General features: G+C 39.2%; 1 protein-coding gene across 4 annotated transcripts in view; it reads right to left on the reverse strand.

Annotated features, from left to right (window-relative positions):
* Positions 1-691: 691 nt before the first annotated feature.
* Positions 692-15,600, reverse strand: part of ltbp3 (latent transforming growth factor beta binding protein 3) — a 34,096-nt gene continuing 19,187 nt past the window's right edge. Inside the window, exons 9-28 of one of the 4 annotated variants that reach the window (XM_034140251.1) lie at positions 15,443-15,505; positions 15,124-15,201; positions 14,267-14,392; positions 12,459-12,590; positions 12,247-12,375; positions 11,953-12,072; positions 10,718-10,837; positions 10,091-10,213; positions 9,038-9,157; positions 8,600-8,728; positions 8,106-8,276; positions 7,372-7,452; positions 7,007-7,135; positions 6,765-6,902; positions 6,539-6,679; positions 4,447-4,575; positions 2,951-3,112; positions 2,432-2,521; positions 2,191-2,319; positions 692-2,011 (exon numbers count right to left, since the gene is read on the reverse strand). In XM_034140251.1, the coding sequence (XP_033996142.1) occupies positions 1,872-2,011; positions 2,191-2,319; positions 2,432-2,521; positions 2,951-3,112; positions 4,447-4,575; positions 6,539-6,679; positions 6,765-6,902; positions 7,007-7,135; positions 7,372-7,452; positions 8,106-8,276; positions 8,600-8,728; positions 9,038-9,157; positions 10,091-10,213; positions 10,718-10,837; positions 11,953-12,072; positions 12,247-12,375; positions 12,459-12,590; positions 14,267-14,392; positions 15,124-15,201; positions 15,443-15,505 (2,450 nt within the window). In that variant the 3' untranslated portion in view covers positions 692-1,871. Of the gene's footprint in view, positions 2,012-2,190; positions 2,320-2,431; positions 2,522-2,950; positions 3,113-4,446; positions 4,576-6,538; positions 6,680-6,764; positions 6,903-7,006; positions 7,136-7,371; positions 7,453-8,105; positions 8,277-8,599; positions 8,729-9,037; positions 9,158-10,090; positions 10,214-10,717; positions 10,838-11,952; positions 12,073-12,246; positions 12,376-12,458; positions 12,591-14,266; positions 14,396-15,123; positions 15,202-15,442; positions 15,506-15,600 lie in introns of all 4 variants that reach the window. The other 3 variants (XM_034140250.1, XM_034140253.1, XM_034140252.1) reach the window with 3 other exon arrangements.

The following is a 15,600-nucleotide window of genomic DNA, read 5'->3' on the forward strand; positions in this document are numbered from 1 at the left end:
AGTCAAATTAAAAGCATATTTCGGGTTTGATTTAGGAAGTTAGATCGATCGAACACACTCCATGCTTCACTTCTCCACATGTGGATGCAGTCAAAAGCACACTGAGATTAGGTGAGATAAGTATAAATGAATAGTAAGCTGGCATGGATATAGGACTTTGCTAAAAAGACATTAAGATCATTCAGACAATTTAACAATACAGTCTTGTTAAAGCAAGGAAATGTGAATCTAACTTGATCCAATGGACCAATAAGGACAACTTCAGCTGTGTTGGACAACTTAAGATAAAGAAAACACCATTACTCATTATCTATCTATCTAAAGTATACTTTTAGACTTGTGTGTCTGCCATGGGCTAAATCAGTTAGTTAGTAAGACTTGTTGATCCTAAATATCTTAGTAAAAAAGTACCAATATTTCGGAATCAAGAAAATCACAGTTTAGCCATGTGCTCTAGAGTTAAAATCAACTATTTGTAAGCACTCATTAGTATGAATATATCCTACAAATAAGAATATGCAGCACTGAAGGAACAGCAAATGTTGACCCTTTGCATACTTGATAATTGAATCCTCCCCCTTTTTATGCTGCAAAATGTCTTATGTAAACACCACTACAATGCTGTGGTTCAGGATATATTTGAAGAAGCAAAATAACACTTATTAAGACGGCATGCTTGCAACAACGTTTGTTAAATTAATTCAGTTTATAAAAAGTTACAGATCTGTACATTGAAGTAACAAGCAAGAGAGTAAAGCCAACAGAACACTGAAAACCCTCCATGTGCCGGGTTTATTTACTTTCTAGGCGTGCTTAAAATGCAGCACTGAAAGATCCACAGTGCAGTCTCCCATACTCCTTAAGCTGTCCTTATGTAAATGTCAGTTTGCTCAGGTTTTATATTTTTTGAAAACACAAAACATCCCATAATAAAAAACAAATGCATGACAGATTCTTCTTTTTTAATCAAATTCTACTCATCTCAAAAGCGTCTTTGGATTTCTAAATATTTCATACTCTGACAAAAGATGTCAAACGTTCTTGTTTTTCTGGAATAAGCTACATTTAGCAAATATTCCCACCATGTTCATTGCTAAGTGCATGACATTTATTTTCTAGCTCAAAGTCACTTAGGTGCGCACGTCAAATTATACAAAAACTTCAGGTTTCTCATATTTTACATCAACAAATAAACAGGGCTAGGACAGGGACCATTCTTATAGAAGCTGTTGATCCATCAGACAAACTGTACAAAAACACAAAATCAACAATGTGTGGTTTAGAAAATACAATATCAGCTGACATACATTTAGATTTTAACATAAAAAGAAAGCAGACTTAAAAGGGAATGTAAAGGGGAATACAGTCACATGTAAATGTTCTCATGGCTTCTCTGTAATTGTAAATATTAAATGGGCAAAAGTAGAGAACCGGAATACCAGATTATTTAAAAGTAAAAACAGAAGAGGGCTTGAGATCTGATATTCAAATAAGGAATAACAAATGAATGTAACAAGGAGATAAATGAAAACAAAACAACAACAAAATCACAATTTAAACTTACCAAGTACAGTTCAAAAACAATAATTACAAAAAGTTTAACAAACAAACAAATATATAATAAGATATTCCTTGTCTGTATTGATTGCTTCTTTAAATGTGAAATGAGGGCAGAAAGAGGAGCTGACAATGTTTTGAACATTTCATATTGCTATGATTTGGCTCCTGATGAGAATTCATGTTTTCGGGTTAACTGCCTTTTCATGCTCCGCCATGTTCGTACGGTGAGACAGATGTGTGTTTGTGTGTGCAGCATGTGTTTTTGTGTGCATTGCATACTAGATATGGATGATCGGAGGGACACACGGAGGTTACCGAATTCTGCGTCGGACGCATGTGTTCGGCCTGCGCGTGGCCACAAAGCCGTTTTTGCAGTAGCACTTGTATGAGCCGGCGTTGTTCACGCAGCGAGCGTTCTTGCATGGATTGACTCCTGCACACTCATCGATGTCTGAAAGGAAAACAGTTTTCAATGAGTGTAAGCTGCAGAAAGAGATCAAACATTTCTTAACAGTGCAAAACACAACGTTATCAAATACACACATTAATCTTTCCATATACCTTTATTGACAACTGCATATACCTAAGAAATGAATTATTGAAGTATTTTGAAGCATTTTTTGTGCAAACCTGTGCAGCGGGTGCGGGAGTGGTCCAGCCTAAAGCCTGTGTTACATTCACACATGGTGCCGAGGTAGGAGCGCACACAGCGGCCATTTGCACAGCTGCATTCGTCCGAATCCTCCTCTGAACTGTCACCTTTTACATACAAACAGGCAGGGGAAAGGTAGGGAGAGAAAAAATGTTTAGTTGGGGGGAAAAACACAAGAGTGTCCGAAATATGATTGGATATGAACAAAGATGGTGTTACCTGGGTTATAGTTTGCGAAAGCTGCCAGGAAATCCTGCTCCCCATCAGACTCGGTCTCCAGATGCATCTCACACAGACGACTGAACATCTCTGAACACAAGAAGTAAATGTATTTTCAGGTAAAAAGAAAGGGAAAGCAGAAGCTGGTAATGAAAACCACCAGACTCATTCCACAGGACATAAGACTTTAACATAAACACCTGAACTTTTTAAAGAACATCCATCTGTTTGCATCTTGCTAATTATTTATCTAATATTCCATTTATTTGTATATAGACTCTTCTTGCACTATTTCAATTGTATTTGTATTTACTTGCACATCTCAAAACATTCTCTTGCACTATTTTATCTGTTTTATTTGTTCTATGTCCTATAAATATTCATGTTGCACTGTTGGAGGAGCCTGTGATTTAAGTTTTTCATTGCCATATCTACACTGTAGATAATGTGCATATGACAATAAAGCCTTGAAACTTCTAACTTGAAAGCTGAGCTGCATATGGGGTCTGGTTCTGTTACCTGAGTTTCTGGGGGGACAGGTGTTGCACTCGGGCCCCCAGCCGCGCCCGTAGTGACAGCAGCACTCGGAGTAGGTCACCACCAGGCCGTTCCTGGGCTCGCTGCAGATCAGGCCCTCGTCCACCTGCAGGAAACACACGTCCTTGTGGGCTGCAGTGCGATCTGGGTAAGAAACGAGGATGAAAAAAACAAACTGTAGTTCAACAATTAAAAAGTGACATAAGAAGAATTCAGGCACTTTGAGATCTTCATAAAAGCTCTTTACACAGGAAGACATGTTCAGCGAACTCTGAAATCTAAGATTATTATCAGTAAAAAAAAGAAGTAAAACAGCTGTATGCAAGTCGGTGGAAGATGTCAACAGAGAAACATTTTAAAAGTATGTAACTTTTAGGATTACGTTTTATTGCAGGTGTATTCTGTATTTGGAATGCCATAATAAATATTTAAAACATACTTTTAAAAAACTATTTGGCTTGAAGGAAAATTAGTACATCAGTTCATATTTTTTGGACAAAAAATCTGTAAATCTGAGTTTATTTTAAAGTAAAGTAAGGGCATAAAGTCATAAATATACAATTTCTGTACACAGACTCAATATATTTGGGGTAAGAGAGGTCAGGAGAAAATCTAATACAGTGGTTTCCTGTATAGCCTCAAGCCATTACTTTTAGCAAGCATGGCATACAGCAGATGTCCTCGGTTAGTAATAGATACAGGAAAATAAATGGCTTACTAAACCTATTTAATTTGGTTTGTACATTATGGAGTTCTTTCACACAATTAAACTATTCATTAATAAAATCTAGGGGAAAATGTTATAGTTACCTAAGTAAAATACAAAACTATGCAAATTACAATGAAAAATCACAGGCATGCATCAATGAGTTTCAGATAAATGTGATTTAGTGGCAGCATGGATGATGAGGATAAGCTGACAGTTCACTCTCATTAAGCAAAGAGCTCTTTGTTTATAGTTCAGTATGCATTATAGCGTATAATATTGTGTTTAAAATAGCGTGTTTAAAGTCATTTTGGTCTGCTGGTTACAAAGCGTCACACTCAAACAGCCTTAAAGTACTGTGAATCATGATGCAGAATGATCACAATAGTCTGTCTTTTCACTAACAGAAGAAATTAGTTTGTCATCTTTAACAGCACAGACACAAATAGCTTTTGGGAAACAAAGACATGCAGAAAAAAATGCCTAAAGCAATCACTTTTACTCAAACTAAACATGCTCAGATAATGCTTTGTGTGCATGAAAGGGTAACATCGATATGTATATCTAATAACTACACAGTGTGCTATTTTTCCAAAGATTGGGAAACTGTCACAATAAAGTTGGTAAGAGGGAGAAAATAAAGCCATTAGAGGCCAGATGGGACACAAACTGGGAGGAATTACAAAGAGCAACACGAGTGGCAGATGTCAAGGTAAGCCAAAACTCATTTTGATTGGTCATGCTCAGGGGAGCCGATGCTGATTTTACCCACCGTCATAGACGCACTGTTTCAGCGCTGCACTGAAGGTGAGGGGAGGGTCGCAAAAACAGTGAAAGGAGCCGGGCGTGTTCTCACACCTCCCATTCTTACAGTACGAGGGGTCCTGGCACTCATTCACATCTGCAAAGAGCACCACAGACACTGGTTACAGTATGAACATCTGCTTGGGGCCAGCTCTTTGTCTGTAGGTGGTGGACACAATAATAATAAAAAGAAAAACTTGTGCTACATAATGACATTCACTTATCAGTACAATAAACCTGTAATAAACACTCCCTTTGTAAAGTTTACTGTAATTCAATATGTTAATTAAACTTCAGACTTGAATAAACTCCGACACAACGTCAACAAAAGTGGAACATTTTAGGAAGCAGCATTCATTGCAGTAATGCGTCATGAAGGATTGAAATCCTGAATAATGAGTGTCTACTACATATTCAGAAACCATTACTGGGTTTTCCAACTCTTTTATAACCGTTATAAATCCAGGCAATTACAGAATAAGCCATATTCACATTGGTTCCACCCCTGAAACATATCAATCTGAAACAATTGGTTGGACTGGGTTTGCAAATCTTTGACGAACATGAATCCATCTTCAGCATAAGGGTTTATGATGAGAGCGAAGTTCTCATCATTTTTTGAGTTGACAAAGCGGTCCCTAAAATTAAGCATGTGTCCACGTAAGTTGGTTTAAAGCTCATAGGGTCTATCCACTCACACATTACTAGTCATTTGGGTCATGTCGTGGTTTTAACCAGGGAGAACAGAGACATTCATACTATGTGTTTTCAGGAATTATCCTGGACGAACAGGTCAGATTGTTTGAATCTCTTCCATTTCAGTCATGTCTAAATATATAAGGATTTTCAACTCTAGCACTTCAAGCAGCTCCTTTCAATTTCAAGATGCAGCTGTTTTATAAGAAGGTCCCTCTAAAGCCAAACAGTCAGGAAATCCTGCTTTGGCTGCTTATTTTCACACTTGAGTCACTACTTGCGACTATAGGTGAAGCTCCGAATGATTCATCAGCTCTTAAAATGTTTCTTCTGCCTTTAACATCATAGCCAACTACAATGTCTGCTTTATAACAGCCAATAAATAAGATGAATAACATTCCAAGTTAGCTGAACTACACTTTACGCTGTCACTTGGAGTGAGTAATGCTTTCCTTTGTGGGAGGGAACCAAAGTATCAAAGTAGATTTGTGTCATAACTTTGCCTAACTCAGCTGCAAACTTCTAAAGTAAACATCTGCAATTACAACAATGGTACTTCACTGTCACCAAACCAGAGCTTTCCAGTCCTTGGCTCAGGTGAAGTCCATCAATTAGACTAACCAAAGAGTTGACAAGGACACACAGAACCCACCTTGAACATTTCAAACACATCTACTGTTCTAAGTGTAAGAGGACAAAAGTTCACTATATTTGCAAACACTTCCCAAAAGACTGCCGACAAAAGGGCCATTTAAAATGTGTCTTTTCAGAATACTTAATCCTTACTGCATTTGCTCCAGCAAGGATAGGGCCTGCAGCGTTCCTCTCTTTAATCATGAGGAAATTAAACTGTCATGTCCCAAACCTCTGGGCATTCATTTTCATAGGAAGGATTTCGTCACAAGAAGTTTTAAGAAAACCCTGCCTGAAATATTTGGTCAACCTGTCCTGTCTGGTATCCAATGCGACTCATCACCATCAGTCCGGATCATCTTCACTCACACAAAATAAGAGCATTGGCTTCAGGTTTCATGAAACAAGTACAGTACAACAACTACTTTTCACAACATGGTGTTTGACCAGCAAACCCAGATATGTCATTTGGAACAGAGTGGTAAAGTTTTATTTGCAGATGTTATATTAGAGGTACACAATCTGAATGCAACAATGTTTACCTTACATGGGTACGTAAATGTTTATTTGTCTGTTTAGTTTGTTTCCAGGTTAGCAGATCTTCACCATCTGTGTTTCACTAAGCACTAACTCAGTTATGTCTCACATACACTGACTTTCATAAGCACATACAGCCAACACTGTCATTTTGATGTTGTCCCCCCCTCCCATTGCACAGGGTCTGCACTCACCAGCCTGCTCCTCAGGGGTCACACAGCTGTTACGGTCGGTGGCCAGGGTCCACGGCACGGCGCAGAAGCAGTAGTACGAGCCTGGAGTGTCCACACAGTGGCCATTCTTACAGTTGGCTGGGTCCTCACACTCATTCACATCTGTGGTGAAAGAAAAGGTTTGCTCAAAGCTCAAGATAATTCCTCCAGTAGCTAGCCACATACAGGCTGACACTGTTTAACTCACCGGCTACTGTTGCTATCACACAGCTCTTCTTGTTGGAGTCTGGGGTCCAGGGCCTGTTACAGTTGCAGTAGAAGGACCCTTCGGTGTTGACGCAGTGACCATTATTGCACAGAGACTCGTCGTGGCATTCATTTACATCTGAGGGAGAATGTGCAACCGTTCAGAACAACATTAACATGTTATAAAGCCTTGTTACAGTATTTCTTTACAGCATTAGGGCCTTTGTGTTTTTAAGCACTTACCAATGCACTCAAGTAGATAGCCGTCATAGTAGAAGCCCTGCTGACAGTAACACTCGTAGCCAGGCTGCGTGTTCTCACAGCGACCCTTCTTGCAGATTTCATCAGCAAACAGAAAACACTCGTCGATATCTGCGGAGAACCAAGGAAAAGTCTCTTCAGAACAGAATGCCAACCTACCCAAAGTTTGTTTTATAATGTAACAAGGGCAATTTCCCAATCTCATAAGAAACTGGTAACTTATTATATTTTAAATGTAAGCAAATGATTTGAGTGCAAATGCAGGAACATCTTACAGGAATATCTTTGCAATCACTGAGTAGCCATGGTGCATGTTAATATAGTGACTCAAGTTGTATAATATCTACCATGGTAGACAGGCAGGCTGTACATGAGTCCTTCATCGTAGTAGAGGCCCTGTCCGTTAGGACACAGGGAGTGGAACTCGGCTGGGTGAAGAGGACAAGGAAAAGGTTAGTAAAGATCAACATATACAGTAGATAAACAATATGACATAATGTTTACAATGTGGTGAACTTTCACTAAGATGCATGCGTTTATCACTGGTTAACGCAAGAGAAAAACAATCTCTATATTGGTGTGAGCACATTTGCAAAAATAATCATACAGTTGTCATGGCCACATTTCTCACAGTATACAGTATTATATCAATGTTTTAATACAAAGAAAGGAACTATGGTAATTATTGTCCAAAACCTTGTAAGTAAACATATTCAACCAGGGTTACTTAAGCTTAGGACAAGTTAGATTCAAGACATTTTTTAAGACTTTGTATTGCCACCTTATGGATCTGCTTTATATTAATGGGAGAGGCTTTAGATAAATTATAAAAATAGAAAAAGAATTATTTTGAGATTTTACAATGAACCATTAAAAAAAGAACGATCTATAAAATGTTACTTCACATGACTAATGATTAAAGATGGATTTTCTTATTTTTATTTACGTAGGTTATTGAAATGACTTTTAAGACCTTTGGATGATCCACGGGAACCCTGTCAACACACTGAACTTCAAGCCCACCTATAACTTAGTTGAATGTGTTTTTACTTCCACAATGCACTCTGTACTGTAACTGTACCTGAACGGGAGACAGGACAGGGGTAGACCTCACAGTGGTCTCCCCATCCCACTCCAATGGAGCAGCAGCACTCCTGCTTGGTGACGTTAGTGGCCAGGACGCTGTCGCAGAACACAGTGTCGTCGAGGTTCAAGTAGCATTCCTTCTTCTCATCCACCTGCACTCGAACTGCTGCGGAGCAAACATGATGAACGTTAGGAAACAGAGGATTGTTTGTCCACAACTAATGACTGAACTGGACTGAAAAGGGCTCACCAAGCTGGGCTTTCTTTTAATTATTGTTAAGTTTGAGAGTTAGTTTATATACAGTAGAATATACGATTTGACAATATATAACCATTTATTAAAAATAGTTTGACTATCAGACCTTCAGATTGGTTTGAACCAAAGTGTTTTGGGTTTGGAACAAGCAGGGATATAATGTTCAGGCCTGGTTTAAGCTCCGGGATAAATGTGGGTCTGCAGTAAGACGGGAGGATTCAGAGCAGGCTTACCCTCACAGCTGTGTTTGTCCTCTGAGAGCACAAAGCCGTGGTTGCAGGCGCACAAATACGAGCCCGGTCTGTTCTCACAAGAGCCGAAGGGCTTGCAGAGACTCCTGTCCTCGGCACATTCGTCTATGTCTGTAATGGAAATCACACATGGCGCTCTGGGTATTTGTATAAATTCAAACACCATCTGAGTTGCAAACAAATAGATTTTGTTCGTTTTGTTCTTAAAATATCCACAGCAATTTTTGGTGCTATGCCTCAACTTATGTGGCAATACAAAAATAACAAACTTTGCATAAATAAGCGTGACGATGCAAAACAATGATAATTCAAAAGATAGAGATTATAAAAAATGTGATTTGTTGCATGTTAATAGCAAAACAATAGAATACATCCTATAATATAATAAAGAGGTAACGAATAAGATGTGTAGAGGCTGACCTTGGCATCTCCTTCCTCCCACCAGTGTGTAGCCCTTCTGGCACTCACAGTGGTACGAGCCCATGTTGTTGATGCAGCGGCCCCTCTGACAGTTCGATGGCCTCTCACACTCATTGATATCTGAAGGGAAGGAAACAAAAACAATGTGGGAATGTGAGCAGGATATTACGAATGGATCCAAACCGATCTGCACTCACTCACACTCTGTTTAGATAGCCCTGTGCTGATTACTTATCAAGAGTAAAACCAGTTTCGTGCTTTAAGTATTGCATTTTTGTTCCATGTGTAGTGTAGTGTAACAGTAGTGTAAGAAGTACTCAAATATTTTTCTTAAGTAAAAGTAGCAATATAAAATTGTAAAAATACTCGTTCACGGGCCTGGTTCTTTAAACTATTTTTCTTTTTGTATTTACTATTTACTTATATTTTTCTGTTTATCTGTGTTTTGTGTTGCACTGTTGGAGAAGCCTGTGACCTAAGAATTTCATCGGCATAACTACACTGTATCTATGTTCGTATGACTAAATAAAGAACCTTGAACCTTGAACCTTGAAGGGCTCCATTCAAAAAGTACAAAAGTATTTGCGTCAACATATACTTAAAGTTCCAAAAGTAAAAGTATTCATTATGCTTTAAGGCCCATTTCAGAATCATAAATATCATATGACTGGATTATGGCTATTGGTTCATTAATGTGTTTATCCTAGCTGGTAAAGACAGATCTATTTTTGTATTACTTTATACCCTGCTGCTGGGTATTTTAACATATAATCTGGCAGCAAAGTGTTTATTTATATTGTATTAGATTATAATCTGAATCTCTATATAATCTAAATCTAAAACTGTCAGATAAATGTACTGGAATAAAAAGTACAAAATTGTCTTCTAGGGTGTAGTGGAGTAGAATTATAAGGCAATATACAATTCAAATACTCAGGTAAAGTATTAGCACCTCAAAATTGTACTTAAGTACAGTACTGTACTGTAATGTACTCTGTTTTCCACTAATGCATGAACACTATTAAAATAAATGGTTTGTTGAATATTTCATGCCTTCGCAGTGGCTGCCCTCCTGTGTGCGCTGGTACCCCGGGTGGCACTGGCACTGGAAGGACCCCTCTGTGTTGATGCAGCGGCCGTTAGCACACAGCCTGGAGTCCTCACACTCATCAATGTCTGTTTGGGAGAAGGCAAAATGTGTGAACTTTGAACTAGCGTTAGAAAAATATCACTCGTCACCGGCTTGAGTTTCAATAATCAGGATACATGTATTTATTATCCTTGCAAGAATGGAAGTAGTCATCACATACAGAGCATATGGGACAACTAGCTGAACAGTGTCCTTCACATGCTTATATACAAGAGAGGGTGTTACACAGTCACAAGGTGGAGGAATACCGGTTCAAAGGAGTATACAATGTTTAGTTCAGTTTCAGCTGAATCATCATGTTAATCGTGTTAGCTATCATATTCCTAAAAGCAGTCCTGATGCTCTTCTAGGTAATCATACATCCTGTCATGTACACAGCTACGTAGGGCCTTTGTTATCATGTGCTACTATTGAAAGAGTACATTCAGTATTTTCCCAAAAACTAGTGATTCAAAATCCCTCATTACAACTTCAGCACCAAACAGCATGTAACGTCAGGTTAATGTGATGTAAAGGTTAGGTTTACTCACCACTGCAGCCTTTGCTGTCTGTATTGTAGAAGCCCTCGTTGCACATGCAGCGGTACGAACCAGGGAGGTTCTCACAGCGGCCGTTAGGACAGATGCCAGGATTCTGACACTCATTAATGTCTGGTGGAAAATGAAGCAGATTACAGCATTCATATTTTACAGTGTTTAGTTATGCTGCTCCATTTGCTTGGAACCAGCTGTAATATGAGCTGAAACTCAGGGGGCCGGTCTCTCTTAGCAGATGCAAGAACTACTTAATGATCAAAAAGCAGGCAACTCTGTCTGTAGAAGCTTTGTATGAGGATGTTTCTGATTATGACTATGATATGTTCTCTGTTATTTTTAATTTGTTGTAACTATGCTGCTGCCCCTCTTGGCCAGGACTCCCTTTTAAAAGAGATTTTAATCTCAATTAGATTTTTCCAGGTTAAATTAAAAAAAGAAAACAGCTGACTTACTTATTTATTTATTATTACAATAAGCAGTATTTTAATGCAATGTACAGTTACTGTTTTACTTATTCTTATTTACATGTTATTTCTGAATGTACTTGCATATTGGCTACTTGCAACATTCTCTTGCACTATTTTATTTCTGAAAAAAGTGTATAAAGTTGTATGTCTTACGTATATTTATGTTGCATTGTTAAAAGAGCCTGGCACTTTAGATGTCATTGTCAAAACTACACTGTAGCCATCGTGCATATGACAATAATGCCTTAATAATAATCTTTGAATGAACGAGACATGAAAACCAGATTTTTGTCTGGATTATGGCCATATAAAGTCTTAACAAACCCTACATGATGTCAATATTCACAGCGCATTAAACCATTGAAGAAGTTCAAATGTGTAACCGTAAAATGCGCAATATTTACATAACATTTTAAGGTATAGCATTTTCTTTTAAAATAGAATCCCTGTTATATGCCTTACACCATACTGATAAACTGACTGATTTATCCTGCTCTGTAACTAATGAGTATCTTTGGGTGGATAAATCAGTGATGTCCATTTCCCACAGAGCCCTTTTTTATGACTATTACCAATCAGATAACAAAATGGGTTGATTTAAAAGCAAAACCATCCGCTGATGGAGCAAGTACATTTTTTGTTTAAATGCTAAGCATGATAGTAAAGCCCTAAATGTGGCAGTGCCCCTCAAAAAACAACACATGAAGAATAAAAAACAGCTAATAAGTGATGAATGTTGCTGAACGGCAGGGATGCACTCACCATAGCAGATGCCCCCGCGGGCCTCGTGTCCAGGCAAGCAGGGAACACACTCATATGAGCCTGGTGTGTTCTCACATTGCTCATTGGGACACGTGTCAGGGCTCAAACACTCATTAATGTCTGAAATAAGTGGGAAGAAGTGTCACAAACCCATGATTTGAAGAAGTATTGACAAGCACACACGCAGAGACCAGACGCAAGCATGTTATAGTGACACACTGAATAATAGGTGTTTTGTAGGTGGAAAGCCTGTGCACTGATATCACAGCTGTCTTAATAATCAGTGTCTTATACCTTCACATGCTGGCTGACGGTGGGACTTGCTCCTGAAGCCGCCATGACATTCACATTTATAAGAGCCGGGCAGGTTCACACACTTTCCCCCAACACCACAGATGTCCTGCTTGGAGCATTCATTCACGTCTGTAAAACAGCAAGTATAGAGCCAATGCAGGATCTAATTTTATCAAAACATTTTAACATGGAAGTTAGCCAACCTGACTTACCGACGCACTTGAGTCTCCCATGCTGCACCATGTGTTTATAGCCCTGACGACAGTGGCATTTGTAAGATCCTTCTATGTTGACGCAAAGGCCTCTGCCGTGGCCGCACGGTTCTGAATCACATTCATTATCATCTGGACAACAGGAGAGAAGGGCGATGATGACACATGATGAAAAAAATGCTGAATACTTTAGACAGAAAACAGATGGATGGAGAGCTCAGGGGAAACAATGCCCCGATTCCAGGAAGTGTTTTTAAGCACCGACTGTAGCATTGTTTCTTCAGTGATTATGTATGTGTCATGTATTAGATCAAGTACTTCTTACCTACTACCGGATCCATTCACATATGTTATAAAAAACACACAGCTAAGTTTAAATAGTAATATATTGCACTCTAAGAAGACATAAGAAGAAGCATTATCAGTCAAAACTGTAATTCTATTTGCTTAAGTCTTGTAGGAATTTTACATGCTGGGACGTTATGTTTAACTAATCAAATTACAGCTGTCAAAGAAATGAATTCACTGTTTAACTATAAATGTGATTTATGTCTTAAAGGTCGCATGTCATGCTTTTCTGGTTATTACCCGTCCCCTTGTGTGTTATGTAAACAGTCTGCAGAGTCACAAACCCTCAAAGTACACCCTGTAGCGAGTAAAACTCTAAGACAGAAAATACCTGTCTATGCTGCCCCAAAACGCCTCGTTGGACATTTCTCTTTTTCCATTGTTTACTTCTTGGGTATAGTGACGTATTTCGGGTATAGTGACGTAACGTAACGTAACGGCTCCGCGGACCAATCCGCGGACTTCCTCACACACACACACTTGGCAGGACGTTGCGAGGCTCGCTGCTGCGAGGAGCGGGACACTGTGAGCTGGCTCACTGGTGTGGGGTCGGCGAGACAGCGAGACACCGCGGAACTCAGCCTGGGCACACACACAAACTCCCAGCCAGGCTGCGGGTGTGTGTGTGTTCGGGCTGGGTTTCGCTGTGTCTCGCTGTCTCGCAGACGGCCACTGGGCTCACAGGGAGGGGGGGGGGCAGGAGCTCCAACAAGCCGTTTAGGACAGAGAGTGAATACACATACTATACAGAGATGCTGTATGAGAAACCAATGTGAGTTTGAAAAATTGCACAATATAAATCTATTTTAGTATACCTCAACAATGGAATAATGATCAGTAGAAATGGCCATGACATGGGACCTTTAATGACTTTCTTGTTTTAAAATAACATTTGTGTTTCTAAAAGGGGTCACACTTCTTAAATCCATCCAAATCAAAGCAGCAGATGACTTTCAGTCTCTAATACAGCTTAGAGACTCTGTCATCGCTGGATCCTACATTTCCCATGATGCATCTCCAAGTCCTAGGTGAGAGCTTGTTTTATACCTCAAAAACTTACTTCAAAACCACCAAATGCATTTACTGTTTTTCGTAAGATGAGGTATTCTCCATGGGAGCTTTTATTATTATTTATACTTTTAGTTTTGATTTCACGAGTGAATGGGCCTCCACAGCCGAAACACAGCATTTCTTATAATTTATCTATTTTTGATTCAGAAAACAACCATTACTGAGAGTGATTACACCCAAGAGCCAGAACAAGTATTTTAATGCTGATCTAAAAGCACTATCTATATACAACCCAGTAGACAGGATGAGAGCCACTGCTTACAATTCCCCCTTCTCTATAAATGATATATCTAACTGAGTATGCTTGCCAGGGGACATCCATGCATTAGAAACCTCAGGAGAAATGTCTCTTTGCTATCCATCACCGTGTCTCTACCATTGTCTCTTACCCTCACAGATGTTCCTCTGCGGGTTGAGATGGTAGCCAGGGTGACAGTGACAGATGTGGCCGTTCAGGCTGTTCTCACACTCCCCGCGACCACAAATGTTCCTGCTTAGCCTGCATTCATCTGCCTCTGCTTCAAGGAGGGAGCACATGCATCTTATATAAACATACATATATATAGATACATAGCAGATGTATGTGGGAATATATATTATCATTATTTAATATATATATAAAGCTGGTAACACTCAGCTGCTAACATGTTCACACTATTCAAGTTTTTAAAAGCATCTGGCTTCTTTGTATCAAAGCCAATGACAGGTGTCAGTCAGAAATACAAAGAGAGGCTGATGAAGACAAGAAATCCAACACTCAATTAAGAATGTATTTTTCTTTTTATGAAAATGAAGTGTCTCACATAACCTGCTTCTTAATGCCAGCACGAAAAAATAGTTATGTCAACACTTAAACATGAAGAGTGTGAACATTGCCTTAAGGCTGATTCATGCTTCATGGTTGAATGCACGAGGCATGCACAACCGTCTGTTAGGGATTTAAGAAGCATGCATCACACTACACTTTGCTCACTGTTAAGCTAGACTTGCTTTATTGATTTCTATCAGGAGACATTGCCTCAAGGTCCAAAAAACTCTTTTGCATGCTTTCATAAATGATGTTGTTACATGGAAAAAGTCAACATGTCATTTGTGAGTGAAGGACCACAATATCTTCTCTTACTGGGGAATATGAGAGCTGGGTTTTCCAGTTTCGAGGCGCATGAAACATGAACCAGCCTTTACAGAAGAAACTCTCTGAGGTTAAAGCAGAATACATGTTTGAGTCTGTTTGCAAGGAACTCACGCAAGACTTTTGTCTGTGTTTCGAAGGGGTCATTGCCTGGGGTCATTCTCACGATTGTTGGCGGGGTGGGTTTAACAACTGTGGATTCAACAGAGGAGAGATGAAGTGGGCAGACTTTAGGAGGAAATATGACATGTTGATCTTTAGTCCCTGATGTTTTTCTCTTCACCACACATGGGGAACATTTATCTACACTAGTAGTTGCAAAAACATTCCCCTTATTTTGACAGGTGGAGTACATTAAGCACCAGTAGTTAACATAAATTATTTAGCGTTTTTTTTAATATTGTCCATATGGAGTGTGAAGAGGGGAGTTTACCGGGCACACGGCGACTGGTAGTGCTGGTAGGAGGCTGTTCAGTCACTTTCTCTGGATGTGGATCTAAAATAAATGAGAGATAGCAACTGTTAATATACATAATCCGTCTTAAACAAACCAGAAGCAGAAATGTTTGAGAGGTGAGAAGAGTGAGTGGT

This window comes from Trematomus bernacchii, unplaced genomic scaffold (genome assembly GCF_902827165.1).
Source record: "Trematomus bernacchii unplaced genomic scaffold, fTreBer1.1, whole genome shotgun sequence".
Taxonomy (NCBI): domain Eukaryota; kingdom Metazoa; phylum Chordata; class Actinopteri; order Perciformes; family Nototheniidae; genus Trematomus; species Trematomus bernacchii.